Here is a 13,046-nt window from a genome sequence, read left to right on the forward strand (position 1 = left end):
GAAAATGGCTGCAATGAAACAAAGAGTGAAAAATTTAAAGGGGTCTGAATACTTTCCGTACCCACTGTATGTGTGTATGTATGTGTGTATGTGTGTGTGTGTATGTATGTATGTGTGTATGTGTGTGTGTATGTGTGTGTGTATGTGTGTGTGTATGTGTGTGTGTATGTGTGTGTGTATGTGTGTATGTGTGTATGTATGTATGTGTGTATGTGTGTGTGTATGTGTGTATGTATGTATCTTGTTTTAGTTAGGAAAGTGATGTTTAGTTAGGAAGGTCTGGTGCCTTTAGTCTCGTCCACATGGTGGAAGGAAGGTGGAAGGTCTACAGTTTATTATTAATTCAACGGTATCGGAGAGGTATCGGGTATCGACAGATACACAGAGCCCAGGCATCGATATCGGGACAGAAAAATGTGGATAGGTGCATCCCTAGTAACAAAGTGCAATTAAATAATACTGTATCTGAAGTCTCTTTTATATAGACCTTAGTGGTCCCTAATACTGTATCTGAAGTCTCTTTTATATAGACCTTAGTGGTCCCTAATACTGTATCTGAAGTCTTTTATATAGACCTTAGTGGTCCCTAATACTGTATCTGAAGTATTTTTTCCAAAATTCAGCCTTGGTGCAGAATTCCAGCCACTAGAGCCAGTCCCACACTGAGCTTTCCTTAGTATGTGCCATTTCTGAGTCTGTTTTTTGAGGAGGAGAAAGTGGGGGTAGAAAGGTGGAGGCTGGGGGTGTGGCCTTGCCCAGCTGCCACTTTGCTTGTTTGAAAGCCATGATGTCTCTCTCTCTCATGGGTGGGCCACATTCTCTGGGCAGGAAAAGCAGAGAAATGGGAGGTAACCTTGCCCCTTATGACCACATAAGGGCCAAGATTCTCGATTGGCCCATCTGAGCTTTTATTTTCTTAAAGACGGAGCAGGATACCCAGGGCTCGGTTTACACCTATTACCATTTGTAGCCACTGGGGGGCCATAGGCTGGCTGGGGTGACTCGTGTTAATGTTAACAAACCTCATGAAGTGACATTTTCATGCCATGGAGCCTTTAAGAACGTTGGCGTGTATTTTTAGGCCAAGTTATGATGTCACATTTTGGTACTTCTTCACCTCTGGCAGGGTTCGACTCTGTCGCCCTATCGGCTCTTTACTGCTTCTTACATATGAAGTGAAATACTGCTTATGAGGACACAAATGAAAACATCCACTGTAATTAGAGATGTTCCAATATCGGTACCTCCTCTGATACTGGCTAAAACACTGGTATCGGTAAGTACTGGAGGTTATACACCGATCCGATACCACGTAATAAAGCCATAAATACATCTGTGTTAAAGCAGTGTATTTCCGTTGTGTTTCCGTTTTAATGGACTGTCAAAACTGGATGAAAAGAAAGTTCTGTGGCGTTCGTTGTTTGTGTTTGTTGATGTTTCACAAAGAGTTTAACCTGAGCCAGACCAACAACAAAGATAGAAATCATATCACATACATCCATATATACATACAGGGATAGTAGAATACAGTTGGTAAAACATATAAAATATATGACACACTGGTATCGGATCGGTACTCTGTATCAACCGATACACAAGTTCAGGTATCAGGATCTGTATTGGGAAGCAAAAAATGGTACCGAACCATCTCTAACTGGAATAATGTTATCATAAATGTGGGCTGTGTAAGTGTGTGTGCCCGTGTGTGTTTGTGTGTGTGTGTGTGAGAGAGAGTGGAGAAGGTCAAAAGTCAAGATATCTCAGGTCAGGTCAAAGGTCACGCAGGTCTCCGAGCAGAGGAGACTAAATATAAACCATAAAATAGGAAGAGGATTACCTAAAAAATGTAAGAAAGCCACTGGAAACATCTCGAATAGACTTGTATTTAAAAAATAGATTTTACACTGTCTTTGTCATTTATTTAAAAGCTGATTTGGTTTGGGAAATAATGGATATGTTAAGTTAAGACAGACGGACGGACAGACAGCCAGACATATATATAGATAGACAGACAGACAGACAGACAGACAGACAGACAGACAGACAGACAGATAGAGATATTTATTGATCCCCAAAAAAGGGAAATTACAGCAGCAAAATCCATCACACAGCACATAATATAAATATAAATGAAATACTAGGATACAATATACATACATACAATATACTAATAATGAAATATAAGAACTTAAAACATACCTATTTTCCAAAATAAGTGGATCTACTTTTGAAAAAACATAGACTGCCTGACTGGAACAACATCTGATCTTACAGTATATCGATGAATTAAATCCCAAAATGGATCTTTTTTTTCAAAGGTTTCCATGATACAGTTGTATTTGTTTTACAATAATATTCTTCAATATGGTCCCTCTACTCACTGGCTGTAGTCTACAGTACAGTCGCACATGTTGTGCTGTAGGTAGTCACGTTGGTCCTGTTAAGTAAAAAAATCCTTCTTCTTGGGGGTCAGGTCCTACTGTCAACAATAACTTGGTGAATTTAATACATATTTGAGGGTTGCATCTTGCTTGTACAGTTTACAGCAGAAGTTCTCTGAGAATCTATTTTATATTCAAGCAAAAATGGTGTCGTAACTGAAAATGACTTAAGTCCATTTTTTGGTTGTACGTAGAATCAACGGTGTACCCCCGCAGACCCCTCTGCGTCTAGGCTGGACCCCGCGCCATAGCTTTACACGCACCTCTCGAAAAATGTAACTACACAGGTTCTCTTTCTCCGTAAACATGCAATCAAGCAGAGGGTTAACTTCTCCTGCTGCAGACTTCCCACCGTGGTCAGAAAGCACAGAGGAGACCCTTTGCTTCTCTCACTACGACTCTAGAGTCGCTACGACTCACGAGACGAGACACAACATGGCGAGATTTGAATGTGTGATTTATATGTGAAAGGTTTTGCCACAAACTCAAAAGGCTTCTCTCCTGTCTAACTAACCTTTAGACCTAAAAACTCTGGTGGCCGACTCTCTACTCCCAAACCTGTTCCTTATACCTTTTCAATCAAACAATTACTCATTTCTTACACTCCACTATAACTATTTTTATTGTATTTGCATCTTATCATTTTTTAGCCTGTTTAATTTAATGATCGTTTTTACTTGATCTTTAGTGTTTAAAATTGCCTTGTTGCTAAAAGGTGCCAAAGAAATAAAGTTGCCTTGCTCTCCAACATTCAGCCTGTCAGTCGGTCACCAGGGCAACAGAGAAGACCTGTCTGTCTCGGATCGGTACATTAACTTCACGGTGATCTATTATATTAAATGGAAGCAAACGCTGTCCGTTTGAACGTATTGAGAAGTGTAACCAAACTTGTGTCCGCTTTACCAACATTGCCGTGTCTCATCTGCAGAGGTAGCAAACTTTCTCTGTATGCACCACACGTCTGTGTGTGTGTGTGTGTGTGTGTGTGTGTGTGTGTGTGTGTGTGTGTGTGTGTGTGTGTGTGTGTGTGTGTGTGTGTGTGTGTGTGTACATGTAACATGCAGAGAGGACAGAGAAGCTAGCTACAGAGAATGTACCAAAATCAATAGATTCAAAATACTGTAAATTGGTCCGGAGAAGTACCGAAGTGTTTCTGCAATCGCGTCCTGATACCGCTGAACAACTTTTAAACTCGACGAGAAATATCCTAACGTTAAATTTGTCCATCAAAGTCAAAAGCACCTCTGCCATCTTTGTAACCAATATAAAAAGCATCTATTTGCATCAAAACTCCCCGAGCGCTGGACCAAATCTCCGCAGTATTAAAAACTGATTTATTTTGTCTGTTTATCAGCGTTTGATTGACAGTCAGTTGAGTTCCAGATGATAAAATTAAAGAATTAAAAGTATATGATTGCGAGAGCGTGAGAGCGCGCGCCCCATGTAGGCCGAGTCCTTTGCAACAGCCCGGGTTCCGGTCCGGCCTGCGGCCCTTTGCTGAGTGTCACCCCCCATCTTTCTCCCACCTTTCCTTTCTATCTACTGTCACTATCTAATGAAGGGAAAACTGCCCCAAAAAAAAGATATATAATTCTGTCAAAGAAAGAGTAAGAACATCCGCTGGGTGACATGGTGCGTGTTAGAAACAGGTTGAGCACAGGTGAAAGGGATTAAATGTTGCTCGGCAGTGCCAGCCAGACAGACAGTATGTATGCATGGATGAATGCATGCGTGTGTGTGTGTGTGTGTGTGTGTGTGGAGCAGGTGGATGGTCGAGCCTGGTGGGAGGAGGTTGGGGAGGGGGGTGCAGCCTCTCTCTTCTAATCCCCTATCTGTCAAGTCTGTCAACAGAGAGCTCAGCTGTGCCTCCGTCCAGCCTAAAAGCTAAATATTATTACCTCTGTCCTCGGAGCATTACTCCTCCCCTGAGCATCATCGCGCTCCACAGCCCGGCTCTGATCATCATTATCTGTCTGCGGCTCAGGCCAACCACCGCTCCCCATTCTCATGAAACCCCCAGGAATGATCTTGTGGCATTCATGACAAACATGATCCTTCCGCAAAACATCTCTGGACAATATGCCAGAGAGTCAGCACATCTACACTAAGTAAAGCAGTTAGTCCTCTTATGGAACATTTCATTTGTTGACAACCTAGATGTCATTTTCCCACTTTCCCCCCCCATAATTCATCCTAGGACTTACACGATAGAAGGAAACAATGCGATAACGTTGTTGAATATCTCAATAAATATATGACTTTCTGGGGCTTTTAGTTATCTGCTAAGATGCAACAAACGTTGTGTTTGACAAATGAAAGGAAATCATTTCCAACATTATTTTTACTTTACTATTACAAATTGAACATTTAGTTCAAAGTTAAACACACAAAAAAAATTGAATTTTAAAGTGCAGTTTTCTACTGATGTTTTCTTTCACCTAACACAAATAAGAGTATTTTGCGATATGTTGCAGCCTGTTGCAATGTATATATTGGGCCAGTTGATATCACAGTGACATAAAAAAACAAAATCAATTAAAATATTTTAGTTGCCAAATCTAAATCTGTAAAGATGTGGAGTCCCAAAATGCCTAACTGGCAGCTGTCAGATCATCAAATTTACCAGATTAGGTAAACTGCTTATTTACAAGTGGAATGAAATGCATTCCTAATGTCATAATCCCTAATACCACAGAAAATAAGTGCACATCCGTGGTCCATACGGTAAGTAAAGGTTGTACCGCGACTTCTTTTTCCTCCAGATGTTTTCAGCAGAACGGACTTCATACTGTATTTGTTGTTAAAAACCTTCGCCACGTGACCACAGTTCGGTGTTGTGTACCACGGGACTCTGGGGTGATCTAGGTTTGTCGGGTCGTGCGTTTTCGTACCTTTAACCTGCGAGGTCTCGGCTGGCAGCGTGTCCGGAGCGTCAGCCTCCTCGGGGGAGCTGGAGAGGGAGATGAAGGACGGCAGCGCTAGAGGACCTCGGGTGGGCGTCCCTGGAGCTGCCTGAGAGCCCTGCGGCATGACGACAGACAGGCGGGGCCTAGAGGAGAGTAAAACTAATTAGACAGGACGCTTAAAGACATTGATGAACTATAAAGTATAATGAATATATATCAGGGTTCAACCTAAAGATGTTTTTCAAATGTTCAAATTATTCTTGCCAAAAGTCACTTTTTTTAATGGCCGCTATAAAATGCACCCCCCCCCGTCAAAAAAAAAGCTTAAAAAAATGTGCTTAAAAAATGCCAAAAGTGCCACCAAAAGCATAAAAATTGCTACAAACGCCAAGCACTAACTCAATTCTTGATTGGTCAACGGCACATTTAAATCATTTAAGCATTCTCCAACGTGGGCAAGAGAACAATAACGTTAAATAACGTTATCGTCGGGGGGGTTATGCTGTAGGTACTCGCCGATAGGCCTGCACAAGTAACTGCAATCAAGATTCACTTTGTTCACCCTGCAAATAATTTTGATTTACTTTCTTTTTTTAATGACTTTTATTCTCATTTAATTTCATTAAGCGACTGCATCACAAACGCTACCACTTTCCTCCGTATAAAATAGGTTTTAATGCTCTCCGTCCCTCCATTGAAGCCTCTATGTCCCCAGGCTTGTGGTGAGGCGCCATGTGCTGAAGGTGCCAAAAATTAATCTATGTTTGGTGCTGCCAATTTGTTTTGTTTTTTCACGGTTCATGTGTGCAATAAACATTACACTCCGTGAGAACAAAATCATGGCAGAGAATCGTGATATCAATTCTAAGCTAAAAAAAAAAATCGAAGTTCATATTTTTCCTTGAATCGTCAGGGCCTACTTGCCGACGTGGCGTTTATCTCATCCCGGGACATTTGGCAACTCTTACTGTTGAACCCTGTAATTTAATGATGATTGACTGGGAGTGAGCCGGGTGCAGTCTGCGTCCCTGACCTCTTAGGGGGCTCCTTGGTTCGGGCTCTCTTGGCTGAGGCGGTGGCGGCGCTGCTGGCGCTCCGTTTGGCCCGTTGGCGGTGCTGCAGCTTGCAGCGGGCTCCTCGAGGGCAGGATGCCGTCTTAGAGAAGTCTGGACACACCAGAGTGTGTTTCTTCTTACACTGGTGGTCAGAGACATGGGAATATATGAAGACTGTACGGCTGGAGGTCACTTACTGCTCTTCATGGAGCTACCCAGGCTGGGTTTATGGCGGCTGAGTGCTCTGAGGCCATATTTACAGGTCAAGGATCACGCTACAGAACAAAACAGTGTTCCCTCGTGATCATGGCTTTCTCCAAAATGACAAACACATTCAAAATTGTTTATAGCGCCCATATTATGAAAATAATTCTGAATGTCCTCTGTCTGGACAAAATCTGCACGGCTTTCTACGTCACTAGCCGAGACGAGGTGTCTAACCGTAGCATGCTAGCTCGTTCTCAATGGCAAAACACTGCTACAACACATACTAGTTCACCATAATCTCCAAAAGAACTACTTCCTGTCCCTGTTCTACTTCCTGTCCCTGTTCTGCAGGAAGTCCACAGGTGCCCCTTGTTTAGAAGAAGTCTCCCAGCTAATCCTGCCTTGGACTGACCAAAGTTGGAGAAAGAGTTATCTAGCTGATGGGATCTTACCGAGCTACTGCGCATGTGCGACTGCCAACACAGATAGTATAGAAGTGAGATGTGTCACACTGTAGCTAAAACAAGTGAGATGTCTCACTCTGGAGCTAAAGCAGATACCTAAACACACAGAGTGAAAAGAGGATCTGCAGCAATGTGCTGTACAACAACAACATGGTGTTTTTTGAAAACAACCTTCTGGTACAACCTCAAAATACAATTATGAACCTGAAAATGAGCAGAATATGGGCACTTTAAACCTAATGGGACACTCTAGATTAGACAATGCTCTTTCTTGTATTCCCTCAAAGAGATGAAACCTTTCTGTTTGTCTTGAGTAGTGCTCTAATGAGCTCACCACACAAAGTTAAGGACTTGTGTGGCAGCATTTCAAATGAGCGAAGAAGGACATATCCAGATTACGTACTTGATATTTAGTCCCGTTATTCCTTCTACTCTTTTGTAATTTAGGAGTCTTTTATACTTTCAAGAGACTCTCTTTCATCACCCTCTCCTTTAACAGCAAGTGTGGGTCAGAGTTAGCGTCATTCTGGCAAGCATTGTGTATATGAGAGCGAGCTTTCACATGCATGTTTGCAACAGAGTGTGTATGACAGTGTAAATTGGTCGCTTCATCCTCCACGAGATCCGATCCCTCCCACCTGTCAGAAAAGCTAATTATATTCACTCTGGGGTGCAGGCTGTGAGGAGAGTGTGTGTGTGTGTGTGTGTGTGTGTGTGTGTGTGTGTGTGAGTGTGTGTGGACGGGTAAGGAAAAAAGACAGAGTGTATATCAGGGGATGTGTGTGTGTCTGTGTGTGTGTGTGTGTGTGCGTGCAGGGATATTGAAATCGATTACCAGGAACATTAAGGACTATGGGTCTGCTCTCCCTGGAGCCCAGCAGCCCTGACTCTCTGCCATCAGAGCCCCTCTCATCGCCCTCACACCCATGTTCCTGCACCCCTGGGTGCCAGGGCAGCCCAGGGTCAGCTCGCTGCCAAATGTTTCCTCGGATCATCTTATAGGGCTGCGGTTTTGACACAACATTTTGCTCCACATATCGGATCTGCTGCAGGTGTCCAGTAACGTTCATCGTCTTATATTAGGGGTCTGACATCACTGCTGAACCCAGGTCCAGGTCCACATAGGGACAAAATATAGACTAATATTCATCATTTGTTTGGATGGTGTTGTGGACATGTCCACGTGATTTATCTCCCATTAGTGTTTTAATCATAGGTCGGCTAGTGAAAAATGTCCGTCATAATTTCTCAGAGCTGACGATATCTTCAGACAAAACTCAACAAAATTATTTATAACCACATCGGAGAAACTGGAACAGAGAATGTTTTGTTTTTTTTTGCTTGATGAACGACTTAAATTATGAATAAATGATCCAAATTCTTTTGATCCAAAAAACTTTTATATAGCACAAAGTGTTTTTTCACCTCAACGAACAGCCAAAAGCAAAAAGTACTTAATATTTCCCCATAAATTCTTCAAAAAAAGTGACACTAGCTTTTTGATTTCCTATGGGGGGGGGGGGGGGGGTTATAAATGACTTACAAATGGCTTATAAATGATTTATAAAACTTCTCTTTCTGTGATATAGACCCGTTACGCCTGCATTGCACTGAACATTTCTTATCAACAGGCACGCTGGCTGACCAATCAGACATGTTTAGGCCCTTTTTTGATCACAGTCATGGCTGCAGACCTGCAAATGTTACTGTTTTGATCTGTGGGAAGACACATCCTTTATTCAGATTGCAAGCGAATGTGTTCTTCTTAATATTAAAATGATAAAATTCACTTTCATTTTTGCGTGGATTTAATAATTGATTTGATGTTGAAAACGTGTTTTTCTGTTCATTTGATTGCACCCTTTTAAAAATCAATGTGTAGTCGTGGATTGCAATAACAACCTCAGTACTGAGCTTAATTATTATGATAACCCTATTACCCATCTTAACCATAACAGTGAGGCCATGTAGTCCATTGTAACATGTAACAACTAAACAATATTCCATGTAACTTTGCAAACGGAAACACATTGCAATATACCGTATAGCAATAACATGCTCATCATATGTATTCTTTCACATATCACTTTAGTCAAGACTACCTCCAAACCTTCTGCTATGCACTAACCCAAAATGTTGACAAATCAAAACTTTGACTTCAGGAGAAAAGTGGCGTGACGGGACAACAGGACTTAACAAAGCCGAAGCACTTTCAGTGTGAGAAACAGAAAGTGTATGAGAAATTGACTGTAAAAGCTCAGTCTGATCCCTGAAGCTCCATACATCCTCATTTTCATAAAGAGAGAGAGAGAGGGGAGAGAGAGAGAGAGAGAGAGTGCATGTGCTGGGAAATGGGAGGAAAAAGCTAAAGTGGACAGAACATCTTTATCCCACACCAAGTTACCAATTTTCCACTTGATTTAAGGAAAGCTGGGATGTCTCTGGGGCCTATTAGAGAGCTCTCTGCTGGGCCAAAACCAGGAGGAGTCAGCACATTTACCAAGAGACTAACAGAATGAGCAAAAGACGCAAAAGAGAAAGAGAGAGAGAGAGGGAGGGAGGGTAGGAGTTGGACATCCCATGCATTTACATCTTGGGCATAAAGCCGACACTCACGTCTAGAGCAACTTACAGTGAGTAGAACAGAACTCTAAATGAGCTCGGGTTGCTGGAGTGTTAACACAGAGGGGTTAAAGTTACAAAAATGAAAGTTCACACTGTTACTACTATCTTTGGTCGTGCTCGGACTGACATCAGCACTGCATCAAAAAACATTGCAGCCTCCTCTTCTCATTTAGTGGAGATGAGAGCACGGTGTGGAAGCAGTGGGGGTGGGACACAAAATAGATCCTTTGAAAATGGGTAACATCACCCAGCAGCTTTTGCAGCAATGCAAAGCGAAGTCATGGAGGAACGCACCATCAAGTTTGTGCAAGCAAATATTTCAGTTTGAACACTTTGTACCCATAAGTGTAAAATGGTTACTGCATGCTTCATAGCACTACTGTGGCCGGTCATGTTGCACGCGACTAACTGCTGCGTCCCTCTTCCAAGACAGATATGTAGGCCTCCTGAGAGTCCCTGAGGCCGTTGTTAATTGCTGTGTGCCATTTGGATCTGTCACTTGCAAGTGTCTCCCAGTTGTCCAGGTTGATGGAGAGTAGGTCCCTTAAGGTCCCACTTGATGACGTCTTTAAAACGTAGGCGGGGGCAACCATGCATGCTTCATAAAGACATGAAAGATTAGTCTACTTACTGTAGCCCGGGACAACTTAGCCAGGGACAACTAACTGTAGCCGGGGACAAGTTACTGAAGCCGAGGACAAGTTACTGAAGCCGAGGACAAGTTACTGTAACCGGGGACAAGTTACTGTAACCGGGGACATGTTACTGTAGCAGGGGACAAGTTACTGTAACCGGGGACAAGTTACTGTAACTGGGGACAAGTTACTGTAGCAGGGGACAAGTTACTGTAGCAGGGGACAAGTTACTGTAGCCGGGGACAAGTTACTGTAGCAGGGGACAAGTTACTGTAGCAGGGGACAAGTTACTGTAGCCGGGGACAAGTTACTGAAGCCGAGCACAAGTTAATGTAGCAGGGGACAAGTTACTGTAGCCGGGGACAAGTTACTGTAACCGGGGACAAGTTACTGAAGCCGAGGACAACTAACTGTAACCCAAGACAAGTGATTGTAGCCGGGGACAAGTTACTGTAGCCAGGGACAAGTTACTGTAGCGCAAGACAAGTGACTGAAGCCCAAGACAAGTGACTGTAGCCGGGGACAACTTACTGTAGCTGGGGTCAACTTACTGTAGCCGGGGACAACTTACTGTAGCCCGGGACAACTTACTGTAGCCGGGGACAAGTTACTGAAGCCGAGGACAAGTTAATGTAGCAGGGGACAAGTTACTGTAGCAGGGGACAACTTACTGTAGCCGGGGACAAGTGCAGGTTTTAGAGTACAGGACGAAACCTTTATCTGTTATAGTCTGTTGACCTGTCTTCTGTTTAAAGCGGACATGTAAAAGAGAATGGAGCTACCACTATGTATGTAACTGCATGGCGGGAGTAAATCTCAGTAGTTATGTGCATGGCCGTGTGCATTTCCACAACAGAGAGATTATAGCCCTAAATCTCCTAAAAATGTTAATGGCACTGTAAAGTTTAAAAATAAAGAGAAACTGCTTTAAAAAGGGTAAAACCACAGATTAATTTGGCTAAATGCTGTAGCCGATCAGAAAGCTCTCTAATTCCCACACTGACACTGTTTCAGCATGCTGAATCAGTAGCCATGGGTACGAGCCAATAACACATGACTATAGCCAAACCCGCACACACTACGGATGACAGTTGGCCACAACCGCTCTGATGGCTGATTGTCGGCTTATTGTGTCAGGAACAAGTTATAAAAATGGACCTGATACAGGAGTTACATTTGAGGTAATGCAAAAAAAAAAAAGGGGGAAATAAGTAAAAACGTGTGGTGTGGAGTAAAGAAATGAGAGGGACCATTAAGAAGGCAGAGATGGATCCTGTGAGGTGGAGGATGAGTGTGAGACAAAAGCCAGGAGGAGGCAGGAGGAGGATGGAGGCGAGGAGCAGACTTAACCCCTGAGCTGCTGGAGTGTCTGCCTGCCTGGCCCATAGTGCCATCCTCAGCAGTTTCCCCATCTATAATTACTGCCTGCTATCCATCATAGAGCCACCAGAGCCTCACAGCACAGCGCCACACACACGGACACACACACGGACACACACACACAAGGAAAATCACAGACCAAAGCACTTCAACTAATAGAATAAATATTAATATCCCTTTTGTTTTCTATATCCTCATTTCCCCATACACTATTTAAATGAGGTCTGACAGTGTGAAATAGCATCTGTTTCACACTCCACGCTCAAAAACAAGCTCAGAAAGGAGGAGACAAATGGAGGTAAAAACAACGGAAGGGGGAGCAAGGGAGGGTGCGCTTGAGGTGGATGCGGGGACAGTGTGTGTGTGTGTGTGTCTGTGTGTGTGTGCTGGGGGGACTTGGGTGTCCTCAGTAATGTGTAGGTGGCTCTCTGTTACCCATCAGGCCTGCAATGTGTCACTCATACACTACAGTTATGCCATTATGGACTGCCACCCCTTGCAGCTGTTGCTGCCTGTGTGCCACTGTGTGTGTGTGTGTGTGTTTGTGTGTGTGTGTGTGTGGGGGGGGCTCAGTTTCACTTCAGTGGAACTGTATACATGTTGGACAATATAATTAAATGTTAAAATGAACCACACGGCTTAGACAGAAGAACTTTACAGTCAAGTAATGACGTCAACACATTGCTGAATTAGAAAAGTGCAGAACTCTGCCAGGTGTTTTTTTGAGGGTGTGTGCGTGGGCAACAGGGAAATGTAGTTCAGTGTAGTATAGCCTTGGTTTTCTTCAAGATGCATAGAATAGTGTAACTGTAACGTAACTCAGTGGCAGTAGCTCAGCCTGTGCGCCAACTGTTGACCACAGGCGGGGAAAAGACAGCGAGCAAGCAGAGACAATTAAAAGTGAAAGCTGACTTTATTTTGTGCTTTGTCATTCCTTGTCAATTTGTATTTTAGAAGACCTACAGCTGCAGACGTGACATCCAGAGATCATTAATATAATGTTATGTCATCATATTTTGTCCTGTCTGGATGTGATAATCTGTTTTAATGTACCATTTCTAAGAGCAGTTATTTTTCACGTGCAAACCAAAAGACACATCTCTGCTTTTCTTATTATCTATTATCTATTCAAATACTATTCATGTGTAGGGCTGAAACTACAGATGATTTCCATTCTTGATTTTTTCTGTAGATTATTTTCTAGTTGTTAAGTTTGTAAAACAGTGCGTAGAGCAGTGTTTCCCAAAAGCCCAATATGATGTCTTCAAAGTATTGTTTTGTCCACAACTCAAAGAAATTGGGCCCTATATTAACGATCTAAGCGCACGGCGTG

The 13,046-nt window shown here is 42.9% G+C and overlaps 1 protein-coding gene across 2 annotated transcripts in view; it reads right to left on the bottom strand.

Moving 5' to 3' along the window:
- zc3h3 (zinc finger CCCH-type containing 3) overlaps positions 1-13,046 on the bottom strand; it is a 69,115-nt gene that overhangs the window by 945 nt on the left and 55,124 nt on the right. For both annotated transcript variants that reach the window (XM_034880503.1, XM_034880502.1), the window contains 2 exons: positions 6,381-6,544; positions 5,333-5,490 (listed from right to left, as the gene is read on the bottom strand). In XM_034880503.1, the coding sequence (XP_034736394.1) occupies positions 5,333-5,490; positions 6,381-6,544 (322 nt within the window). The remainder of the gene's footprint in view (positions 1-5,332; positions 5,491-6,380; positions 6,545-13,046) is intronic.

Source organism: Etheostoma cragini, chromosome 9, assembly GCF_013103735.1.
Source record: "Etheostoma cragini isolate CJK2018 chromosome 9, CSU_Ecrag_1.0, whole genome shotgun sequence".
Lineage (NCBI taxonomy): Eukaryota > Metazoa > Chordata > Actinopteri > Perciformes > Percidae > Etheostoma > Etheostoma cragini.